The sequence below is a fragment of the Lepidochelys kempii genome, chromosome 6 (genome assembly GCF_965140285.1).
Source record: "Lepidochelys kempii isolate rLepKem1 chromosome 6, rLepKem1.hap1, whole genome shotgun sequence".
Classification (NCBI taxonomy): domain Eukaryota; kingdom Metazoa; phylum Chordata; order Testudines; family Cheloniidae; genus Lepidochelys; species Lepidochelys kempii.
In genome coordinates this window covers 45,670,826-45,690,166 of record NC_136385.1, presented here as the reverse complement: position 1 = coordinate 45,690,166, position 19,341 = coordinate 45,670,826, and the positions used below count along the sequence as shown (strand labels likewise).

At 44.5% G+C, this 19,341-nt stretch overlaps 1 protein-coding gene across 3 annotated transcripts in view; it reads left to right on the top strand.

Annotated features, from left to right (window-relative positions):
- The window catches only part of BBOX1 (gamma-butyrobetaine hydroxylase 1), a 74,649-nt gene extending 58,423 nt beyond the window's left edge, over positions 1-16,226 (top strand). For all 3 annotated transcript variants that reach the window (XM_073347797.2, XM_073347795.2, XM_073347796.2), the window contains 3 exons: positions 3,634-3,830; positions 4,947-5,113; positions 10,267-16,226. In XM_073347797.2, coding sequence (XP_073203898.1) covers positions 3,634-3,830; positions 4,947-5,113; positions 10,267-10,427 — 525 coding nt within the window. In that variant the 3' untranslated portion in view covers positions 10,428-16,226. The remainder of the gene's footprint in view (positions 1-3,633; positions 3,831-4,946; positions 5,114-10,266) is intronic.
- The last annotated feature ends 3,115 nt before the right edge of the window (positions 16,227-19,341 follow it).

The window sequence follows — 19,341 nt, the reverse complement described above, 5'->3', positions numbered from 1 at the left end:
TAGTCTGAATTCCCATATAACAGGCCATAGAATTACACAGTAATTCCCACAGTGGAGGGAATTATTCTTTCCTGCTATATGAGTGAACACTATCAAACCCAATAACTTGTGGCTGAATTAGAAGCTATCTTTTTAGGAAGACATCTGGTCTTGATTTAAATATTCCAAATGATGGGGAATTCACCACTTCCTTTAGGTAGATGCTCTGACGCTTAGTCAACCTCACTGAAATTAAAAATTGCATCTTATATCCAATTTGAATTTAATTGCAGCTTCCAGCCATTGGATTTATTTAGGCAGTTGTCTGCTAAATGAAAAGGTTCCCTCATACCAGATACTTTCTCTGTCGTATGTATGGGCTGAGATCAAGTCACCTCATCACTTTCTCTAGAAGTTGAAAACAACTTAAAACAATATTTAAGGAAAACTTGTTCCTAACTGGTACTGAATGAGATGGCACAGGGAGGATCAAGTAAAATCAGTAGCAGTGATGTTTACTTCCATACATTGTAAGTCATTAATTTTGTTTCAACTTCTGATGTTTATAATGGGAAAAATTGCTGCTCCAGTCTGCTGGAATTCTTTGAGTCAACAAACTAGTAGATGTGGGAGAACTGGTAGATACAATTTTTTTGTACTTTCCTAAAACCTTGACAAAGTCTCTTACAAGAAGCTATTAAGCAAATTAACTAATCAGGGTGAAGGTGAAGTTCTGTGTCCTGAATTAGGAGTTGGTTAAGAGACAGAAAAGAGCAGGGATAAATAGTCAGTTTTCCATGTAGCAAAAGGTGAGCCATCGAGCTATTATAGTGCTAATGTTTTGTAAAATATTCATTAATGGTCTAGAAAAGACAGTGAACAGTAAGAAGATACAACATGATTGAAGTAAATCAAGATTATGGAAAAATGTGGGGTACTCCAGAGTGGCCTAACAAAACCAGCTGAATGGGCAGCAAGGATAGCAACTGAAATTCACTTTTGACAAATGAGAGGTAGTGCACATTGGAAGGAAACATTTTAAAATACTCATACTAGCGGGGACTAAATGAAAAAACTTTTTACTTAGGAAAAAGGTCAGGAAGCCACTGTAGATGGCTAAGTGAAAACCTCTGTGTAATGTGCAAGTCAAAAAGAGCAAACTGCATATTAGGATGCAGTATGTTGCACAAAAATCATATTGACTATATTACAGTGCCATTATTCAGTTCAATAGGGTCCCTCGCTTTGAATGCTGTGTCCATTTCTGACCACCGTATCTGAAAAATAATGTAACAAAAACAGAAGTTCAGAGATGGGGAGAAAAAATCATTAGAGGCCTGAGAATACTTCCACGTGAAGAGAGATTGAAAAGATTAAAACTAATGGGAACTGGGCATACCTTAGGCAGCTTTGAAAACTTTATTCTAGGTGTGTGTAATTCAGAGGAGACAAACAGGAGAGATGATCAAGATATAAACCTAACGAGTGAGAGAAGGTAAATCGCCACTTCTGTTTACTTAAGCATAATACAAGAAACAGGGGATATCCTGTGAAACTGGATGGCAACAACTTTAAACTAATAACAGGAAATGCATTTTTACCCAGTTAACCTGTGGAACTCTGAGTCACCATGACAGTACAACATGATTCACATAATTCACAACAGACCTGAAAGAGAGTACCACAAAGAATGTATAACTAACAAAGATACTACGGCAAACATTTGTATCTTCAAATTTCATACTTGCAATCATCCCTCCCAACCCCACCCCACCCCAAGGCTTGAAGTAATGATTTTGTGATGAAATGAACAGGCCAGTAAGATCTATTTCTGAAGAGGTGCCAAATCTTTCACATTAATGTGCTACTTGCTGAAAATTCATTTAGATGCTGTTGGTTAATGTGGAATAGGAATAGAGTGGTAATTCATTAATAGGAAACAGATGTGCCTTAGCTCACTATCTTATCTGTGCCAAAACCACAAAATCACGTACTGCCATAAAACATTTTAAAAAAAAAGAAAAGCACAACCTGTTCAATTCTAAAACCCTACTTTAAAATAAAAATTGTTTTTTAGCACATTAGAAACATATTTACCACCTAGGCTCACAATGCATGATTGTCCTAATTTCCTAATTATTATATAGTATCTGGGTACTTTAATGTATCTAAAACAGACTATCAGAAAGTATAGCCCTAAATGGGTGGTGGTTAAGTTTTAGAGGCCACCTATAAAAATATCTGAGGATTTTTCAAAAGTTTTGATTTCATTCACATGATATCCTGTTAAAGATGAGTGCTAGTTTTGGTTGGAGTTTCCATCTCTCTTGACTGGAAAGCTAATGTCTCATTTTGCATCCCTTGGAGTTTTGTCATAGGGCCATTATCACTGTGGGCTAAACTGTCACAGCCCTTCCCTAGCCATGTATGCCCCTGTTTGCTCATGCACAGATTGCAGTTCTCGCCACGGTGGTGAGAGAAGAAGCTGCTTACCTAGTACTCCCTGCTGTAAGCAAATGGGTGTTCTGTCTCCTGTGCACCTCTACATTCTGTCCAGAATAGCTGGTGTGAGATATAGAGTAGGAGCAAGCTCCTCTGTGAAAAAGCTGAAGTAATGTACTCCCTCCCCAGCGCACGGAAGGAACAGGGAATGAATTGTGAGTCCCTGAATCACCTTTGTGCCTGGGCCAGTGCAGCCATACACCATCCCTTAACTAGGGCAGGTTGTAATTAGAATCTAAACTTCATTTCATTAATGGTTATGTTGATTGATTCTTCTTCTGCCTCAACAGTTACCCCTGTTTTTCTGTATAATCACTGCCATATTACATCACCCCATACTACAGGGGCAGCTAACAATACCTGAATCTGTTCCTTTCCCTCGCTTCTTTGCCTTACTTCCCATTTTCTTCAGATCTAACTCAGTTCCATTACATGGGTGCAGTCCTCTATGACTTCAGTGAAAGTTGCATGGTCCAATTCTGTGTTTAGTTACACTGGTGTAAGCTGCAGTAAGTGGACCTGATGCTGCTCTCCTGGATGTCAATGGGAGTTTGTCATTAACTGGGAGCAACACTGAGCCCACTAGAGTTATCCCGGATTTACATTCGTGCAACTGAGAGCAGAATTTGGCCCTTCAGCTCCATCTTGTCCAGTTTTTTGAGAACTCTGAACACACCATAAACAGAAGTGTATGTTTCCTGAGGGTCCATTATTGCTGTAGATATCTTAGACCTGTTGTCCTCAATAAGCCAGTGACATACACTGACATCCTTGGTGAGCACATTTTTCACACCTAATTATGTCATTTCTGCAAGTGGAAAATAATCCCCTATATTTAGAGAGGATGTAATGACCACAGTGTGTTTTTAAAATTATATGGCAACAATAACCAGTTATACCAACCTGACTCAGGCCAGAAGAAAATTATGGAACCAGAGCTTTGTGATTTAGGCCTAATTCACCACCCTGTTACTTAAGTTTTACCCCATTGTGACGGTAGATCCAGACTGGTGTAAAACTGGGGTAATACAATGGGGCTACAGGTCCTTTTAGGATATTTTTAAATGACAGGGCAGATGAGTGAACTGATGATAATGAATTATTAAATATCCAGGCTGTTTCTTCCTGTAATGAGGTGTTAATTTGTTACAGATTCAGTTTCTTCATTGTATAAAACAAGCAGCTACTGGAGGTGAAAGTGAAGTTGTGGATGGATTTCACATATCCAACAAGCTGAAGGAGCAAAATCCCCAAGCCTTTCAAATCCTCTCCTCCACCCTTGTAGACTTCACGGATGTTGGGATCGACTACTGTGATTTCACTATGCAGTCTAAACAGAGGATTATAGAGTGAGTAATAGTCAAGGGTCTGATTATAGCTAGCAAAATCCCAGTAGTAGCTCATACCATATTGCTGGTTCACCAGGAATTACAGAGTTGCACACAGTGCTTAATTTGTGCCTAGGTTTGCCAGGGCTGAGCCCCAGTACCTCTAGGCTTGGCAGTTCATAGCCCAGGCACATCTGGGCTTGCTGCATTAGTTATGAATGTAAAAAAATTGTTTGAGTCCCAGCAACGCTTTCATTACAAATTTAGTACTGGTTGCATAGCAACAATTTGTTTGAATGAAAAAGTTCTATTTGCATCTTTCATTGTTTCTCTTGCAGAAAGATGTTAGAGGGTCTGTGCCTGCCACCTTGTGGGAAAACAGTGTTTCAATTTTGTCTTTAAGTATTATGTCTTGTCAACTGAATTATGTTGTACTATAATGTGTCAGTTATTCTTTATTATTTTTATTATTAAATGTATCATGTCTCAACTTTCCCTACTCATTCTTTCCACCCTCCAGGAACTCACAGCAACCATAATAACCTTCAGTTGATATCCTTCACAGCTGCAAATAGAATTTAGGAGCAGTTGGTCTTCTATCTAAATTCTATATGAAATGTTCACCAATGCTGGGGCACTGCCATGTTTTGAAGCTCCTAGATAGAAAAATCTCTGATGTTACATAGAGGCTGTCTTGTTGTATTATCATCATCTTTTAATCTTGTTACATGACAAGGAGGTCAGGTTAGATGTCAGAATGGTCCCTTCTGGCTGTAAAAATCTATTAATCAAAACACACACACATACAGATATATAAATTGTGTGTGTGTGTGTTTTGATTTTTTATATAGACAGAATAAGGGTGGGATTTTCAAAAATACCAAAATATTTAGGAGCTCAAGTCCCTTTGATTATTAATCTTCCTAAACCCTGACCCATTGATAAACTTGGAATCAGCAGCCTGATATGCAATAATGTACAATACTTTGTCATAGCACTGCACTTCACTGTTGAACTGTACTGTAACAACCAACAACTGAAAGGGGGAAGTGAACCTGACCCCACCAAAACAAAAATATGCTAAAAGGTTTGAGTGGCATGATAATACATTTTTCTCTCTCTCTCTCTGTCTCTCAGTGTAGATTACAGAGGCCAAGTGGTTCGTATCAATTATAATAATGCAACAAGAGACACTGTTTTTGACATACCTGCTGAAAAAGTGCAGCCATTTTATGCAGCTCTGAAGGAGTTCATTGATCTATTGAACAGCCCGGAACATAAGTTTACCTACAAGATGAAACCAGGTCAGTGAATAAGTTGCTTTTGCTTATGGTAATTGGAAGATTTTTTTCATGCCTTTGCCTAAGAACAAAATCCTAACCATTTGAATATGTTAGTACAATGCTGGTATGAAAAGACAACCTTGGTCCTCTCTGAGTACCCAGCATGAAACACTTGGGGCCAGATTTGGAGAAGTCCAGAGCACTCATGACCACAGCTGAAATCAATTGGAGCTGTGCTTTGAACACGTAAAGTGCTATACAAATGCTAAATATTCTGGAAAATGAGGTCTGAGGTTGGGCATCAAAATCAGTGGACACCTTAGACAGTTTTACCCTTAATTTCTCTGTGCCTCAGTTCCCCATTTGTAAAATGGGGATAATAGCACTGCATTACCTTACAGGGTGTTATGAAGACGCATTCACTATTAGGTATGAAGCAATCAGATACTATGATGAGAGCATCATAGAAACCATGATGGAGGAAATTAATTACTCTGTCTTTGGAGTTGTGTTTAAATAGTGTGCAGTAAATAATTCATGGGGCCCAGGCTGAGTGATGAGGATAACACAGACCGTTGAATAGCTGCCCATTAAGTGAGCACGTTCCTGTTGTGCACTGTGTGAGCAGGGGTCTTGTGGAAAAAAGTAGCATGTGATCACTTAATGAAGGACTGTTGCTGTGTCTACACTTGGAGCTGAGAGTGTGAATCCCAGTTCCCATACACCCTGAATATAATAGTGTAGCTGTGGTAGAATGGGCAGCAGCAAGCAGTGGCACTGACTAGCCACCCTAAGCATGTACCCAGGGGGTTCCAGTCGGGTTTGTACTCAAGGTGACTAATCTGTTCCTGCCGCTCCCTTCAGTCTTTGCTACCGTGATTACCCTACTATTTTCAGTACACAAATGCAATGAGGGCTAGTACAAGTACGGCTACATGAGTTGAGAATCCCACCCGTAGTTCCAAGTATAGACGTAACCTGTATCATAATCCATACACACAAGAGGACTGAATTAAGGCTGCATGGGTTAGCTACATTCTGGCATTTCTTAACTCTTAAACACTTGACTTTGTAACCTGAATGTTTTTATAATGTAGTTAGATATGTTACACACAAAAAATACAGGCTGTTCTGAGCCTGTTGGCTGAAAATTACCCTGGTGCACAGTGCTTGGGCAAAGACATGCCATGCTAATATGTCGCGGTCGGGTTGTGCAGCAGGGCTACACATGAAGGCATCTGCCGTCCTGTGTGCTGCAGAGGGCAGCAACGTAGATGGACCAGGGGATCCATTGTTATATGTCTCTAGTGGCACTGTTGCCCCACACACGCAGGGCGGAGGTGATGGAGCACATGCTTTTCCAGCCCATAGGCTGCAGTAATAGCTGCCAGGGGTGTGCACTGCAGACCCACACCTTGCCTCTGGGTTATGGGTGGATTTTACTTGCTAGCACCCATGCTCATCACCTGCACAAAGCCTCTGGCTTTGTGTATGTGAAGTGACTTCACCCACTAAAACCTTTTGTCCAGATTATCATATGTGGAGCCTTGATCGAGGTCGGGGGGGAGCCTCTGGGTTATGGGTGGATTTTACTTGCTAGCACCCATGCTCATCACCTGCACAAAGCCTCTGGCTTTGTGTATGTGAAGTGACTTCACCCACTTAAACCTTTTGTCCAGATTATCATATGTGGAGCCTTGATCGAGGTCGGGGGGGAGCCTCTGGGTTATGGGTGGATTTTACTTGCTAGCACCCATGCTCATCACCTGCACAAAGCCTCTGGCTTTGTGTATGTGAAGTGACTTCACCCACTTAAACCTTTTGTCCAGATTATTGTATGTGGAGCCTTGATCGAGGTCGGTGGGGAGCCATGAGTGCTATCTATTTCAGCCACTTTCCCAAGGTTGCTCCCCCGGCTGGAGACAGCCCCACACACGAGAACTTTATTAGCCCCTCCCCTGTGCTGGCTGTAACAGGGAATAAGGCTCTGCCCTAGCTCACTGCACCAGAGGGAATAAAGATTCACACATCTCCTGGGAGGTTGCTGTGGGCGACTCTTATCTGTGGAGCTGTCTCTTTCCTCAACCTAGTTGTTTTTTTACTCATCACTCATTGTTTAAGGCACCTGCATTTGTTTCTTCCCAACAGTTCTTCATCCTTGCATGATACTTCATGCGGCTTCCTCCTCCTGCTTCTCTGAGCAAACCTTTGTGGTCCCTCTTCCTCCAGTGATCCCTTGTTGGCCCCTGAGCATCATCCCTCGTGATCTTTTGTTGTCCTTCCTCTGCACGATCCCTTGTTGTACTTGCTCCCCTTGCTCCGCCTTGGCATGGTCCCTTGTGGTCCCTCTTTCTGCTCCACATGATCCACATGGTCCCGTCTCCTCCTCCCCCGGCATGTGATACCTCGTGGTTCTTCCTCTTTTGCCACGGATCCCCCGTGGTCCTTCCACTTCCTCTGCATGATCCCTCATGGTCCGTCTTTCTCATCCTCCATGCAGTCCTTCACAGTTCCTCCTCCTCTGCACAATCTCTCATGCAGCCGCCCTCCCCTCACATAGCCCTACCTGGTTACCCAGAGTCTAGGAAACTGGTTACAGTCTCTTTCACTGCAGATCCTACCTCTCTTCCTCAGTCTGCTCTATTTAACAGCTTCCTAATCCTTTGTCTAACATTTCCCATCTAGGTCCTCCTCTCCCACCACACCTATGGAATCAGCCAGACTCCTGACTCCACAACAGCGGTGTAAACTTCAAAGGAATTAACATCTGCTTTATCCATTTGAGAACAGGCAGTTTTGTTTCTCTTTCTCCAGTTTCCTGCCTTATTCACTACATACCTTCCAACGTGCGGCAGGAGTCCTAGAGATAACACCCTCCTTGACTATATAAACCTGATTAATTCCCAAAGCACTGAATGAGGCAGGAGTGCCTTTGGGTGGAAAAGTAGTAGGTATCAGAAGCCATATGCACAAGGAGGCTGAATTAAGGCTGTATGGGCAAACTTAATTCTGACATTTCCTAACTTTTTAGTGCTCGACTTTGCAACCTTAGTAATGTTCTTTTAATGTGGTCTTTTGGGATGTCATTTTCTCATGTTAAAAAAAAAAAAATCTGAAAACACAGAAATTCCATCATGTAGCATCATATTGACACCTGCCTGGGTCATCAAGCAGGTTTGGAAACTTTAGATCCTCTCAGACCTCTGCCACTTGAGCTAACAGAGCTATTGATAGCAGCAGCAGGCAGAGTACGTGGATTGGGCATAGAGGGAGATAAAACACAGTTTGCAAGTAGGTTTCGTACATATTTGCTGACAGCAGAGGAATGTAGAGTCTCAGGACTCCTGGCTTCAGGTCTGCATTCTGGAGGGGATTTTGCATGGAAGGTGCTCAGACGTTGCAATGGTGGGCAGCAGTGCAAAAGCCCAAAGATAGTATGCGCTAAGTGCTTATTGACCCTTTTGCCCCATCCCCCACCAAGTCTGGCTCACCCTCTCTAGCCCCTTCCCCCAGTTCCTGCCTCCATTCCCTCTAATCCTATCCAGACCCAGGCTCCTACCTCTGTTCCCCCTGAATCACACCTGTATACCACCCAGACACCTGCACCTCTCCTCCCTAACTCCCTCTGCTGCCCCTTCCCCCAGCTCCTGTTGGCTACTGCTTCCCTGTCTGCTTCTCCCCACCCTTTGGCTCTTTCATTCCCCTCTCTTCATGTTCCCCCACACCCAAACACACGCACACCCCCACCATTCCTCACCTCGGCCTTTTAATCAGGCTGCTTCCCCCTTCTCACTGTTGGGCACCATCAGCAAGAGCATTGAGTCTACAGGACAGAAAGTCCATTGCTCTCAGTTCTGGTGCCCGCACCACAGCAGCCCAGAGCCACAATCGCTGGGAAGGTCCTGCTTAGCCCCAACTCCCAGAGATGAGGCATGCTGAGTTGTTCTTTGGGGATAGCACATGCGCAGTGCAGTCACACATGGAGCTGTGTATTCAGTGCCAATAGAACCTTTGAAGAATTTAGCTCCCAGACCGTAAGAAGCTGCTTCTGAGCATGTGCAAACCAGACATGCCAAACCCCTGAAAAAAACACAGAAATTGGGCTAGTTTTTGTCCTAATTGGCTTGTGAGTTGCTTGTTGGCTAGTTTTTGGCTTGTTGCTTGTTTAGCTTGTAGCCTGTTGCTTGTTGTAGCTTGTTGCTTCTGTTTTTTGATCGGCTCCTGGCAAGCAAGGACAAGGGGGAGAGAGAGTCAGGGGTGCACAGTGGGACCACCACAGTCCCAGACTGCACACCGAAGGGATCTAGTCACATAGAGTGTTGGGGGACTTAGGGATTGGCTTGTTTTGAAATGGGATTAGCTTGATTTTTGGCTTATTGTGAAAGTCGGGGTGCTTATTACCGCATGAAAGTTGGCATCTGGGGTGCAAACGGCAGTTTTTCAAAGGCTCAGAACTTGGCCAAATGTGAATGGTCCCTGACTGAGGAGTGAGAGCCTCCTAGCTCCATTTTGCACTGTAGTTATCCTCTACAACAATGAATTGGGCACCCTGTACATTTCCCCCCATTCAGGTGACAGAGAAGGGTGGGGTGGGGGAGTAGAGGCTTTGCTGCATTGCCACCATTGGTGAGGTCATTTTATTTCATGTCAAACCCCTTTCTCTGTGCTGGTTGGATCCATGCAAAGTGGTTATTTCAGCCATAGGATTGTAGTACTCCTGCAGCCCCTATAACCCTAGTGATGTGGGAGGGAGTTGCAGTTTGCAGAAGATACAGTGGCTAGGGCTCTAGCCTGAGACTTGAGAGACCTGAATTCAATTCCCAGCCATAGACTTCCTGGGTGACTGGGGGAAGTTACTTAGACCCTCTGTGTCTCAGTTCCCCATCTGTAACATGGTGATAATAGCGCGCCTCAATGCCACTGGGATGTTGAGCATCAGTATATTGATGATTATGAGGTGCTCAGTTACCCCAGGCACAGACAAATGTAAGTGATGGAATGTTGTGCTTTCTCAGAATGTTTACATTTCTCAATTGTGGGGAATGGGTTTTTTGGGGCTGCGGGTTTTAAGAGACACTCAGACAAATGCATTTAAATCACGTCAATGTGTTATATATTTGAAATGATGGAAAACATGACAAAGTTGTGAAGTACATTGTTTAATATCTTCATAGGGGACATAGTAACATTTGACAACTGGCGTTTACTGCATGGTCGCCGGAGCTACCAATCAGGAGCAGAAACATCCCGTCACCTTGAAGGTGCTTATGCAGACTGGGATGTGGTAATGTCAAGACTCCGACTCCTGAGGAAGATCATTCAGAATAGCAATTAAACTTTCTTCTGGTTTAGCAATTAGCAATGCCTCGGACGGTTCATCTTTGTTTTAAAAAATACAAATGTATTGGATTTCCAACACCAAGCATACATTTTACAACCTTCGCTAATGTAACCTTTGAAAGACTGACCATATTTTTTGAAAGTATGCTTTGTTGAAAACAATATCTCTCATAGTATGTCTTTATTCTGCTGTCATTGTAAGTGGTATTACAACTTACTGTATTAGATTGAAACTGGTTAGTACCAATACATCACAAATAGGCCTTTCCTTCTCAGAAATCAGTCTCTCCAGGTGAGGCATCAAGAAAAGCCTTTCATGTGTCACCCATTAAGTGTTTATAATGGACAGCAGCTTTCTGAGAATTTTATATCTATTTTCAGAGAGATAAAACCATTTTATATATAATGACTCATTTTCTTTACCCCACCCCCAAAAAACCAACAATAGCTTTAGAATCTCCAGTGAGGTTAACAAGCAATTCTACTCTGAAAAGTGACTATTCAAAAATAGCATCTTCTTACTCAACAGATCTGCTCTTTGTGTATGGTTCAGAGCCACTCCTGCTTAATTTCACACTACCAGTTTTTTGAGTGTTTTTAGTACTTTTTATTCCAGTTAGCTCTAAAGAGTCCATACAGCTATAAGAGAGGAGATGGACTCATACCCCTCCTTATCCGTAGTAGTATTACAATACTACCTAAAGTCCAGAGATCAGACCCCTACTGTGGTGCTTAGCATATACTTAGTAGAAGACTCTCCCTGTCCTGAAGAGCTTTCAGTCTGTACAGATGAAAGATGTTTTTGGCCCCATTTTACAGCTAGGAACTGAGGCATTGAGAGATTCAGCATGAGAGTCACATGGGGGACTAGGCTCAGCATTGCAAAGGCTAACTTTTAGGCACCTTGCCACTGAGTGGAATTCACAGCCCTGAGCTAGGCACCTAGGCTCCCTATACAATAGAAGGAGAGACTTAGTTGCCTAAAGATAGGATTCACAAAAAGCAGCAGATTGAGCTAGGAGCTGCCTAAGATAGCCAGTAGGAAATGCCAACGAGAGAGATGTGGCCTAAACTCCACTCTTCAGTAGGTGCCTAACTCCAGGCCGAAGGGAATCCCTCCACTTGGGAGTCACAGCCATAAGCCTTTCCTGGAATTCATTGCCTAAGCCAGGTCAGCCCTTTCCCAAGAAAAACAGAGGAGGGGCCCCCTCCCACCAACACTGGTAGTCACCCGGAACATGGGAGGCTCTGGTTCAGTTCCCCCTTCTGTCTCAGATATCCATAGTGACCAACATTTCCAAAATAATTTCAGGGAAATTTGTGGTGGTGTTTAATTTGCTAATAACCCCTATCTGACTAGACACACTATATAAGTTCCCTTATATTACTTTGCTAAATAATACCATAAAAACATGTATTTTAACTTATTAATGATCTTGTTGAAGTACTGTGAACATAGCACTCTTGCTTTCTTCAGCCTCTCATTGCTCAGGTAGAGCTGGTAACAGTACTGTTTGCAAAACAAATTCATTCTGGTGGCAAGTACACCCCTTAGTGTCTTAGTTTTGATTTCACTTCTCTGATGGGTGCAAATTTTTACACATATGCTGAAAATCCTTTCACACCCAGCACTGCTATGAGACAAACTCAGATAGCTTTGGAAAGCAGTGGAAACTGTGGTGTCCCTGACACTGGACTTTTTAGTTCACCCGTCACAAAAAAAATCACTAGCATTGATTCTGTTTCAAATTCAAACTTCCTTGTTAAATGGGAGGTACCAAATTCATTATTGAGGCTCTCCATTTCTTCTGTGGGAATTACTGGAAAGGTCGTCAGTGTCTTCACTAGAATAGAAAACTCATGTCTGCTTCTCTTCCTGAAATCTAACACAAAGACTGTAAAATGTCTGTCTTCTCTGGGAGATTTTCCAGAAGAGCTTTCCTAGCTTCACTTTCATTCACTTCACATCAGAGTAAAAACTTTTGCTGATAGTGTCACAATGAGCACTGCATTGCATTTCTTCAGATTTCAGGAATGGTGAGGCACAAAATCCAACAATTTGTTATCCTCCACTTAGTTTTCTGGATTTAAGAAATCTACCTTTGACAATTCTTTTGTTTCTTTGAGACAGGATGGCTTTATGTATCTTCCAAAGATCTTTTGAAACAGCTGCATAATGCGCAAAAACAGGTAGTACAGTTCAGTTTGTAGATTTTCAAAAATTACTTTGAGATTTTACACCAGGATTTTTATTACCTTGGGGGAAAAAATATGCCTTCAAAGCTGGATATTGCTGAAGTAGTCTGGTTAAACAGTGCTGCAAACTTAGCCATCGACTTAGCACATGGTTCAAAAATTTTCTGCTTTCTACACTGCAAAAATCATCAAATTCTTTCAGTATTTCTTTTCTTTTAGAGCTTCTTGAAAAGTGACCGTATACTCTAGTTATTGTATCTTCAACATCTACTACTAACATCTGTCTTCTCAAATACAGATACATTGGTCCCTATATTATACTCATTTAAATCTAGAAATCTCTCTAATACCAGTTCTTTTCTCCATTAAATACTACACTAGTAACACCAATTCTTTGCAAGCTTCATCATGGATTGCATCGATACATACCATGAAAGGCATGGAACAGATTGCATCGCCAGTTCCCTTTAAAGCATTCTCAGCAAAGGCTTGATCAATATTGTGTATTCATCTTCGAGTGCTGATCCGTCTGTGTATTCCACAGTGGGTACACATGTGTTCCAAGCGCCTGGAGCCGGAGAATTATGAAATCAGAATTCGTTGGTCCACACATGTGCCCTAGCTCACCTCATAACTCTGACCGAGGCTTTCTCTTCCTCGAAAGATTCTGAACTACCCAATGAACCATTAATTCCTCCTCCAAAACATGCCTTCCCAGACAGGAGGCCTGGACCAGCTTGGGATTAACCTCCACCTCATCACCTGCCTCACAGCTGTTGGTACCCCATGCCATGGGGACCTCTGCCACCCTCATCCAATTCATTTTATTGGCCTTATTGGGAGCCATGTGACCCATACCATGCTGCCGTGTGCTGGGGAACCATCTCATCCACCTGTCTGAGAGGGCAATCAGAGCTTCCTCCTAATCCAGTTGAGGAGGAGTAGGAAGACATGCTGGACCCAGCAGTTCCACTAGAACCAACAAGATTGTCATCTTCATCCCCAGATGAGGTGGTGGCTCTGATGTCTCCATCCTTCTGATCACTATAAGCAGTTCCAAGAACTACTTTGCAGAATTGCAGAGGAGCTGCAGATTCCTCTTAAGGAAGTTCAGGATCCTCAGCATAAGCTCCTGGACATCCTGCTATCCTCTGGTTCCAGTCAGATAGCGCTCCCTGTTAACAAAGCCATACTGGAGTAAGCTAGAGTGCTCTGGCATACCCCAGTTACTTGTGCCCCTACTCCTAAGAGGGCAGAGAAATATTACCATGTCCCAGCAAAGTGGTGGAATTTCTGTTCTCTCATCTTTCCCCAAACTCTTTAGTGGTCCATGGAGAAATCTAGGCAGCAACACCCATGATCTACTCTAACTGATAAGGGAGGCAAACATCTTGACTTATTGGAAAGGAAGGTCTTTTCTTTTTCTAGCCTTCAGTTCAGGATAGCCAATTACCAAGCACTGATGGCTAAGTACGATTTTCTGAACTATTCAGAATCTGTGGACTTTGCTGACAAGTTTCCGCAGCAGGACAGAGCTTGTTTCCAGGCTTTTATAGAGGAAGGCAAGATTGTTGCCAGGACCACTCTTCCAGCAGTGGTAGATGCAGTTGAGACATCTTCAGGGGTGATGGCTACAGCCATTTCAATGTGCAGGGAATCAGGGGTTCATGCTTCAGGGTTTCCCAGGGAGCTTCAGAAACCGTGGAGGATCTGCCCTTCAATGACGTTCATCTGTTTAACAAAAAGACAGGTGAGTCTTTGCATATCCTGAAGGACTCCAGTGCCACCTTCCGCTCCCTGGGTGTATATATTCCTGCCCCACAAAGAAATTTCATAGGCAGTCAGACAACCCTAGACTGACGGCTCAACAGTTCTAATGTGCCTAAATGTTGAACTAAGGAGCCTTCCACCTCAGTGGCTTGCCCAGCATCACACAGTCAGTCTGTGGCAGAGCTGGGAATTTAACCCAGATCTCCTAGAACCCAGCCCACAAGGACATCCTTCCTCTCATGCACCCTTCTTGCATGATAAAATACCCTCCCCAGCTGTACTGCAGACTCACTGTAGGGTCCAGAATATGGGACACACGATGGTGTACAACAGCAAAGTACTGTCAGGTTGCTTGGGTACTATCCTTCACAGAAATGAATTTCCTTTATTCAGATTTCAATTTGGAAAAGGGAGGTTTAAAAAATATATTCTGCTAACCAGAACATATTTTGTCTGTTAGTTTCTCCCCCCGCCCCCAACAACTCAGGATTACAGAAACAGGTTATTTTCACACTCCTGATATGAGAATGTGAGAAACTGAGCGAGTTCTTTAGAACACTAAAGAGTGAATTTTGACATCTCAGAGTTTGGGCATCACATTATAGTCTGAAGTGACAGCATAAGCTCGTGGTATGTCACAAAACCTAGCTTTTAGTAGCTATTTGATCCCTCAACATTTCCTTCAAAAAATATGCAGGCAGTCTGTTTGTACATCTCTATTAAAACCAAAACCCCACAGCACTGTGTTTTAATTGTACATTAGTTTTCTTATATATCATTTGCCACATAGTGGTGTTAAAGTGAATTAAACTGTAAAGCAAGACACCTGGCTTTATACAAATGCTTATAGGGGAGTGTCATTTTGTGCATTACTTTTCCGAGAGCCATTTTAGTCATATGCTTATGTATTATTAAAAGTTGCTTTGGACATTGGATTTTGCTCATATGCTGGAGAATGGTGGCCAGGAGATATTTTTCCAAAGATAGCAATTTGATTGGTTGTGTATATGCCCAGTGCAGCCAAATTTGTCTTACCTCTATAGTTACCAATCAGCTACAGAAGCTAAATTCTGACTCAGGTGGTTGCACTGAGCAGTGCATCCTCTCCTACAGCAATGCAGGTGCAGTATTCATCCAGGTGAGCCTGGGGAATCTGCAGTAACATGCACTTGTTTGCTGCCTAGTGTGTGCAGTTTGGTTAGCATGTACCAGTGACTGCACCCCACCTATCTGGAAGACTATGCTTGTGCCGCTATGCTTCAACACAGTGGAACCTATCTCCTGGGCATGAGAGAAATAGACTGTGCATGGAGAGAAGTGTCCCATGCCCTCCTGTCACGCTGAATGTGGCCTTTAGCAGGTAGGACCATAAAATCTGAGCTAGTGTCCAGAGAGGTAAATGGCAAAACTCCCAGTGGTGCAGGATCAGGAGTACAGACAGCATGAATTCAGTCCTTTGGCAGTTGTAAGCCATGGATTTGCTTGTGTGTACGTTTTGCATACATCTGTGACACCAAATGTAAAAAGAAAAGGAGTACTTGTGGCACTTTAGAGACTAACACATTTATTTGAGCATGAGCTTTCGTGAGCTACAGCTCACGAAAAGCTTATCCCTGAGGTGCCACAAGTCCTCCTTTTCTTTTTGCGAATACAGACTAACACAGCTACTACTCTGAGACCAAATGTAAAGTGGAAGGTAAATAAAAACAGACTACCTCTCCGGTTCATATGTCACTGCTTTGTGTACATTTGTATTCGTGTAATATTCATGTTATCCCAAAACATTAAATGCGCTGTGCTGCTTAGTTGGCACGTTCCATTTATGAAAGGCATGTCCTGTGTGCTAGAGTGACTAGTTTTATATTCAGAGTCATGAAATGTGCTGTACACGTGAAGCCTTTGAATGCTGGTTGTCAGAGTCTTGATTTCCGTGGTAAGAAAAGCTGCTTTTAGTGCTTTAACTCCCTGCTCCTTTTCTGCCGATTCCAAGGACACTTTTCACTGATGATCTATGTGCCTGTTACAAACATAAGATTATTCATGAATCTGCAAACTCAGGGACAGAGATGGCATTCATTTCCCATAGGTATGTGTGCATGCAGCTATATTTAGTTCATTTCTTTATTAGCAAAGCATGTGGCAGAGTGTTTTGTTTCAAAAAAAGCAGGGTAAGAATCTGAATTAGGCTAGGGAGGATCATATCATCGAAGCAGCAGAAATCAATAGAAGTTAGGCACCTACCTATGTGAGGGTCTGGACACCAGTTCCCAGTGGTGTTGGGAAGTAGGCGGTACCATGGCCAGCCATGGGTGGGGGCGGCTGTATGCTACACTCTGAGAATGAGTATAACAGTGTACACACTCCCACTGCACAATGGGGAGCTCCAGGAGGTATTCTGAATGCTTTGTGGTGTTCCCACAGGCTGCAGTTGAGTTAAAGCACGCTTTACAATGAGCTGCAGGCAGTTGACACAGCCTAGCCATAAAGGTCTGTGGCCACAGTAGTATGTAGAGGTATAATTCTGTGCAAGACAAAGTCCATAATACTTACACTGCTCTACTAGAGCACAAACAAGATCTAATTAATCCATGCGACACCTCTACCCTGATATAACGTGACCTGATATAATACGAATTCAGATTTACTGCTGTTAAGTGTTATAAAGGTAAAGGAGGCGGATGGGCAAGCAGGGCGAGGAGGTGAATGGGGAGGCAGGTGGGTGGGAAGATGGCGAGCAGGAGAGCGGCGGATGGGGGGAGGCACGCTGGACAGACGGTGAGGAGACTAGCGGGGAGGCGAGCAGTGCAAAAATTAAAGTGATGAGAGAAGAGCAGGAAAGGAGGAGGAAGAGAGAGAACAAAGGGAAGCCAGGCGAGAGAAGGAGACAGTGAAGGAAAATGCCTGGGAAAGCAGAAAGATTGCAATTCTCTGGAGTTGCCTTACCCTGCTCTACATAAGAGGGAAGCTACAAGGGCCTATTTTAGGGACCTCATGAGGCAGTGGGGAGGGAACCCTGAGTCCAGGGAGGCTTTGCTTACTAATGGGGTGGCAGGGTCCCCAATGGGACTAATGGGGTGGCAGTGATGGTGCAAGTGAGATTAGGGACCCCCTCTGGAGCCTGTATTCTGGCCTCGTGTTTAGCAGCGCCCTGACAGCCGTTATCGGAGACACTGGTGCCAAGGGAAACCTCTTTGTGTTCGGGTTCTTCTGAATGCTCCTTCACATTGAGCAGCATCCTGGCACAAGGTCTAGGGAAGCTTTTGGTTTCAAGCTGGTTTGTGGGGCTCCCTGCATCATATAGCTCCAATGGGATTATAGGAAGAGGGGCTTGAGAGTCAGCATCTCCCTGCCCCACCTGCTTCTCCTGCTAGGCACAGACCCTTCTCCCTCAGTGAGTCCGCCCCAAGCTTCCCAGCCTGGCGCTGAGCTGTGAGTCACAGGATAGTAAGTGCTCCATGCTGTATGGGTCCCAACTCCCATCAGTCCCCTCAGGCTTTCGCTGCACCACTACACCAAGGGGGCCTGCGCTGCACCTCTAGGGAGCCCCCCAGCTCTCCACCAGGACCGTCTCCAGAGCTGTGGAACTTCTCGTCCCGCTAGCTGCCCTGGCACCTCCCCTCCAGACACTCCTCGCCTTGCTGGTCCCAGCATGTCTCCTGCAGCGCCCCTGGCACCCAGAGCTTACCCCCGTGCCACAAGTGTCTGTCCTTCCCCTTCCCGTGCTCACACAGCCACCAGGAGATACTGATTTCCCATCCCCCGCTCGCTCCTCAGTGCTCCACCAGGACTGCCCGGATCGCCCACTGGCCCACCATTGAGCGCATAAACAGCCCCCCACTGACCCTTCCACTGCTAACCTGCCAGCCCTCCCCACTGCTCCATCAGAAACCTCCCTCGGTGCCGCATTACTTCACCCCCTGCCATGTCACCGACCCCCCCCCCCCCCCCGATATAACACAATTTGACCTAAAACGCTGTAAGATATTTTGGCTCCCAAGGCCCGCGTTATATCAGGGTAGAGGTGTATTATCACAGCTTTACAAATGGGGAAAGTGAGGCATGGGGGTTAAATGACTCAGTCTGTTGTCAAACTGGGACTACAACACCAGGGTTGCTGACTGATAGCCCTTTTCAGTCACACATGGTTGTTTGATTTCATGGCACAATTGACTGGTGTTCTTTCTCCAAAAGTACTCTTTACTAGAGCAGTGCACAGGGTTACTCTAGCTGCCATAAGCAGGCAGCCAATGCCCCCGCTCAGCACTGAGGTGTCTAAGGGGGGTGTTGGGGCATGCCACCAGTCAGAGATGTAGGGCCAGAGCTCACAGTGAGGTCTTCAGGAATCCTTGGCCAACTGATTGGTCCCTAGGCCACTGCTCTAAAAGATGGCATAGGCATAATTTGACTTCTATATTGGGCCAGGGGGGCTCCAGGCAGGCCAATGTAGCTGTGCGTGGCAGGGACGGAGGCGCAAATTCTGGGCCTGTCCAATGCTTTCAGGGCTGGGCCCTCTGTGGGCTCACCGCTGGCCCATGGGGCTGCATGCCTGCCCTCGTGTTTGTTTGAGTTTTGCACAGGGACCTGGGGGGCGAATTAACAAGGGACATGGGTTGGCCAATGTGCAGGAGGCCCCAGCCCAGAAGGTCGAGGGGGAAAGGGGGGCACCTTGGAAGCCACATCTGGAAACCACCCAGCCTCGCCTCCTTGCACAGCAGCTGGCCAGAGCTGAGCCAGGCAAGTGACCTTTGAGGCCAGGCGAGCATAAGGAGGGGATCCCTGCACTATGGGGAGAGGGGTGATTCAAGCAGTTTGAGGGACAGCCAAACCTTTACATTGTGCCCCCCCATCAACTTATACAGTTAAATAGTACCTCCTCCCACCCGGCAGGACGCCACATATCTGTCAGGGAGAGGGGCACCGTGGCGCGTGCATGGCCCCATGCG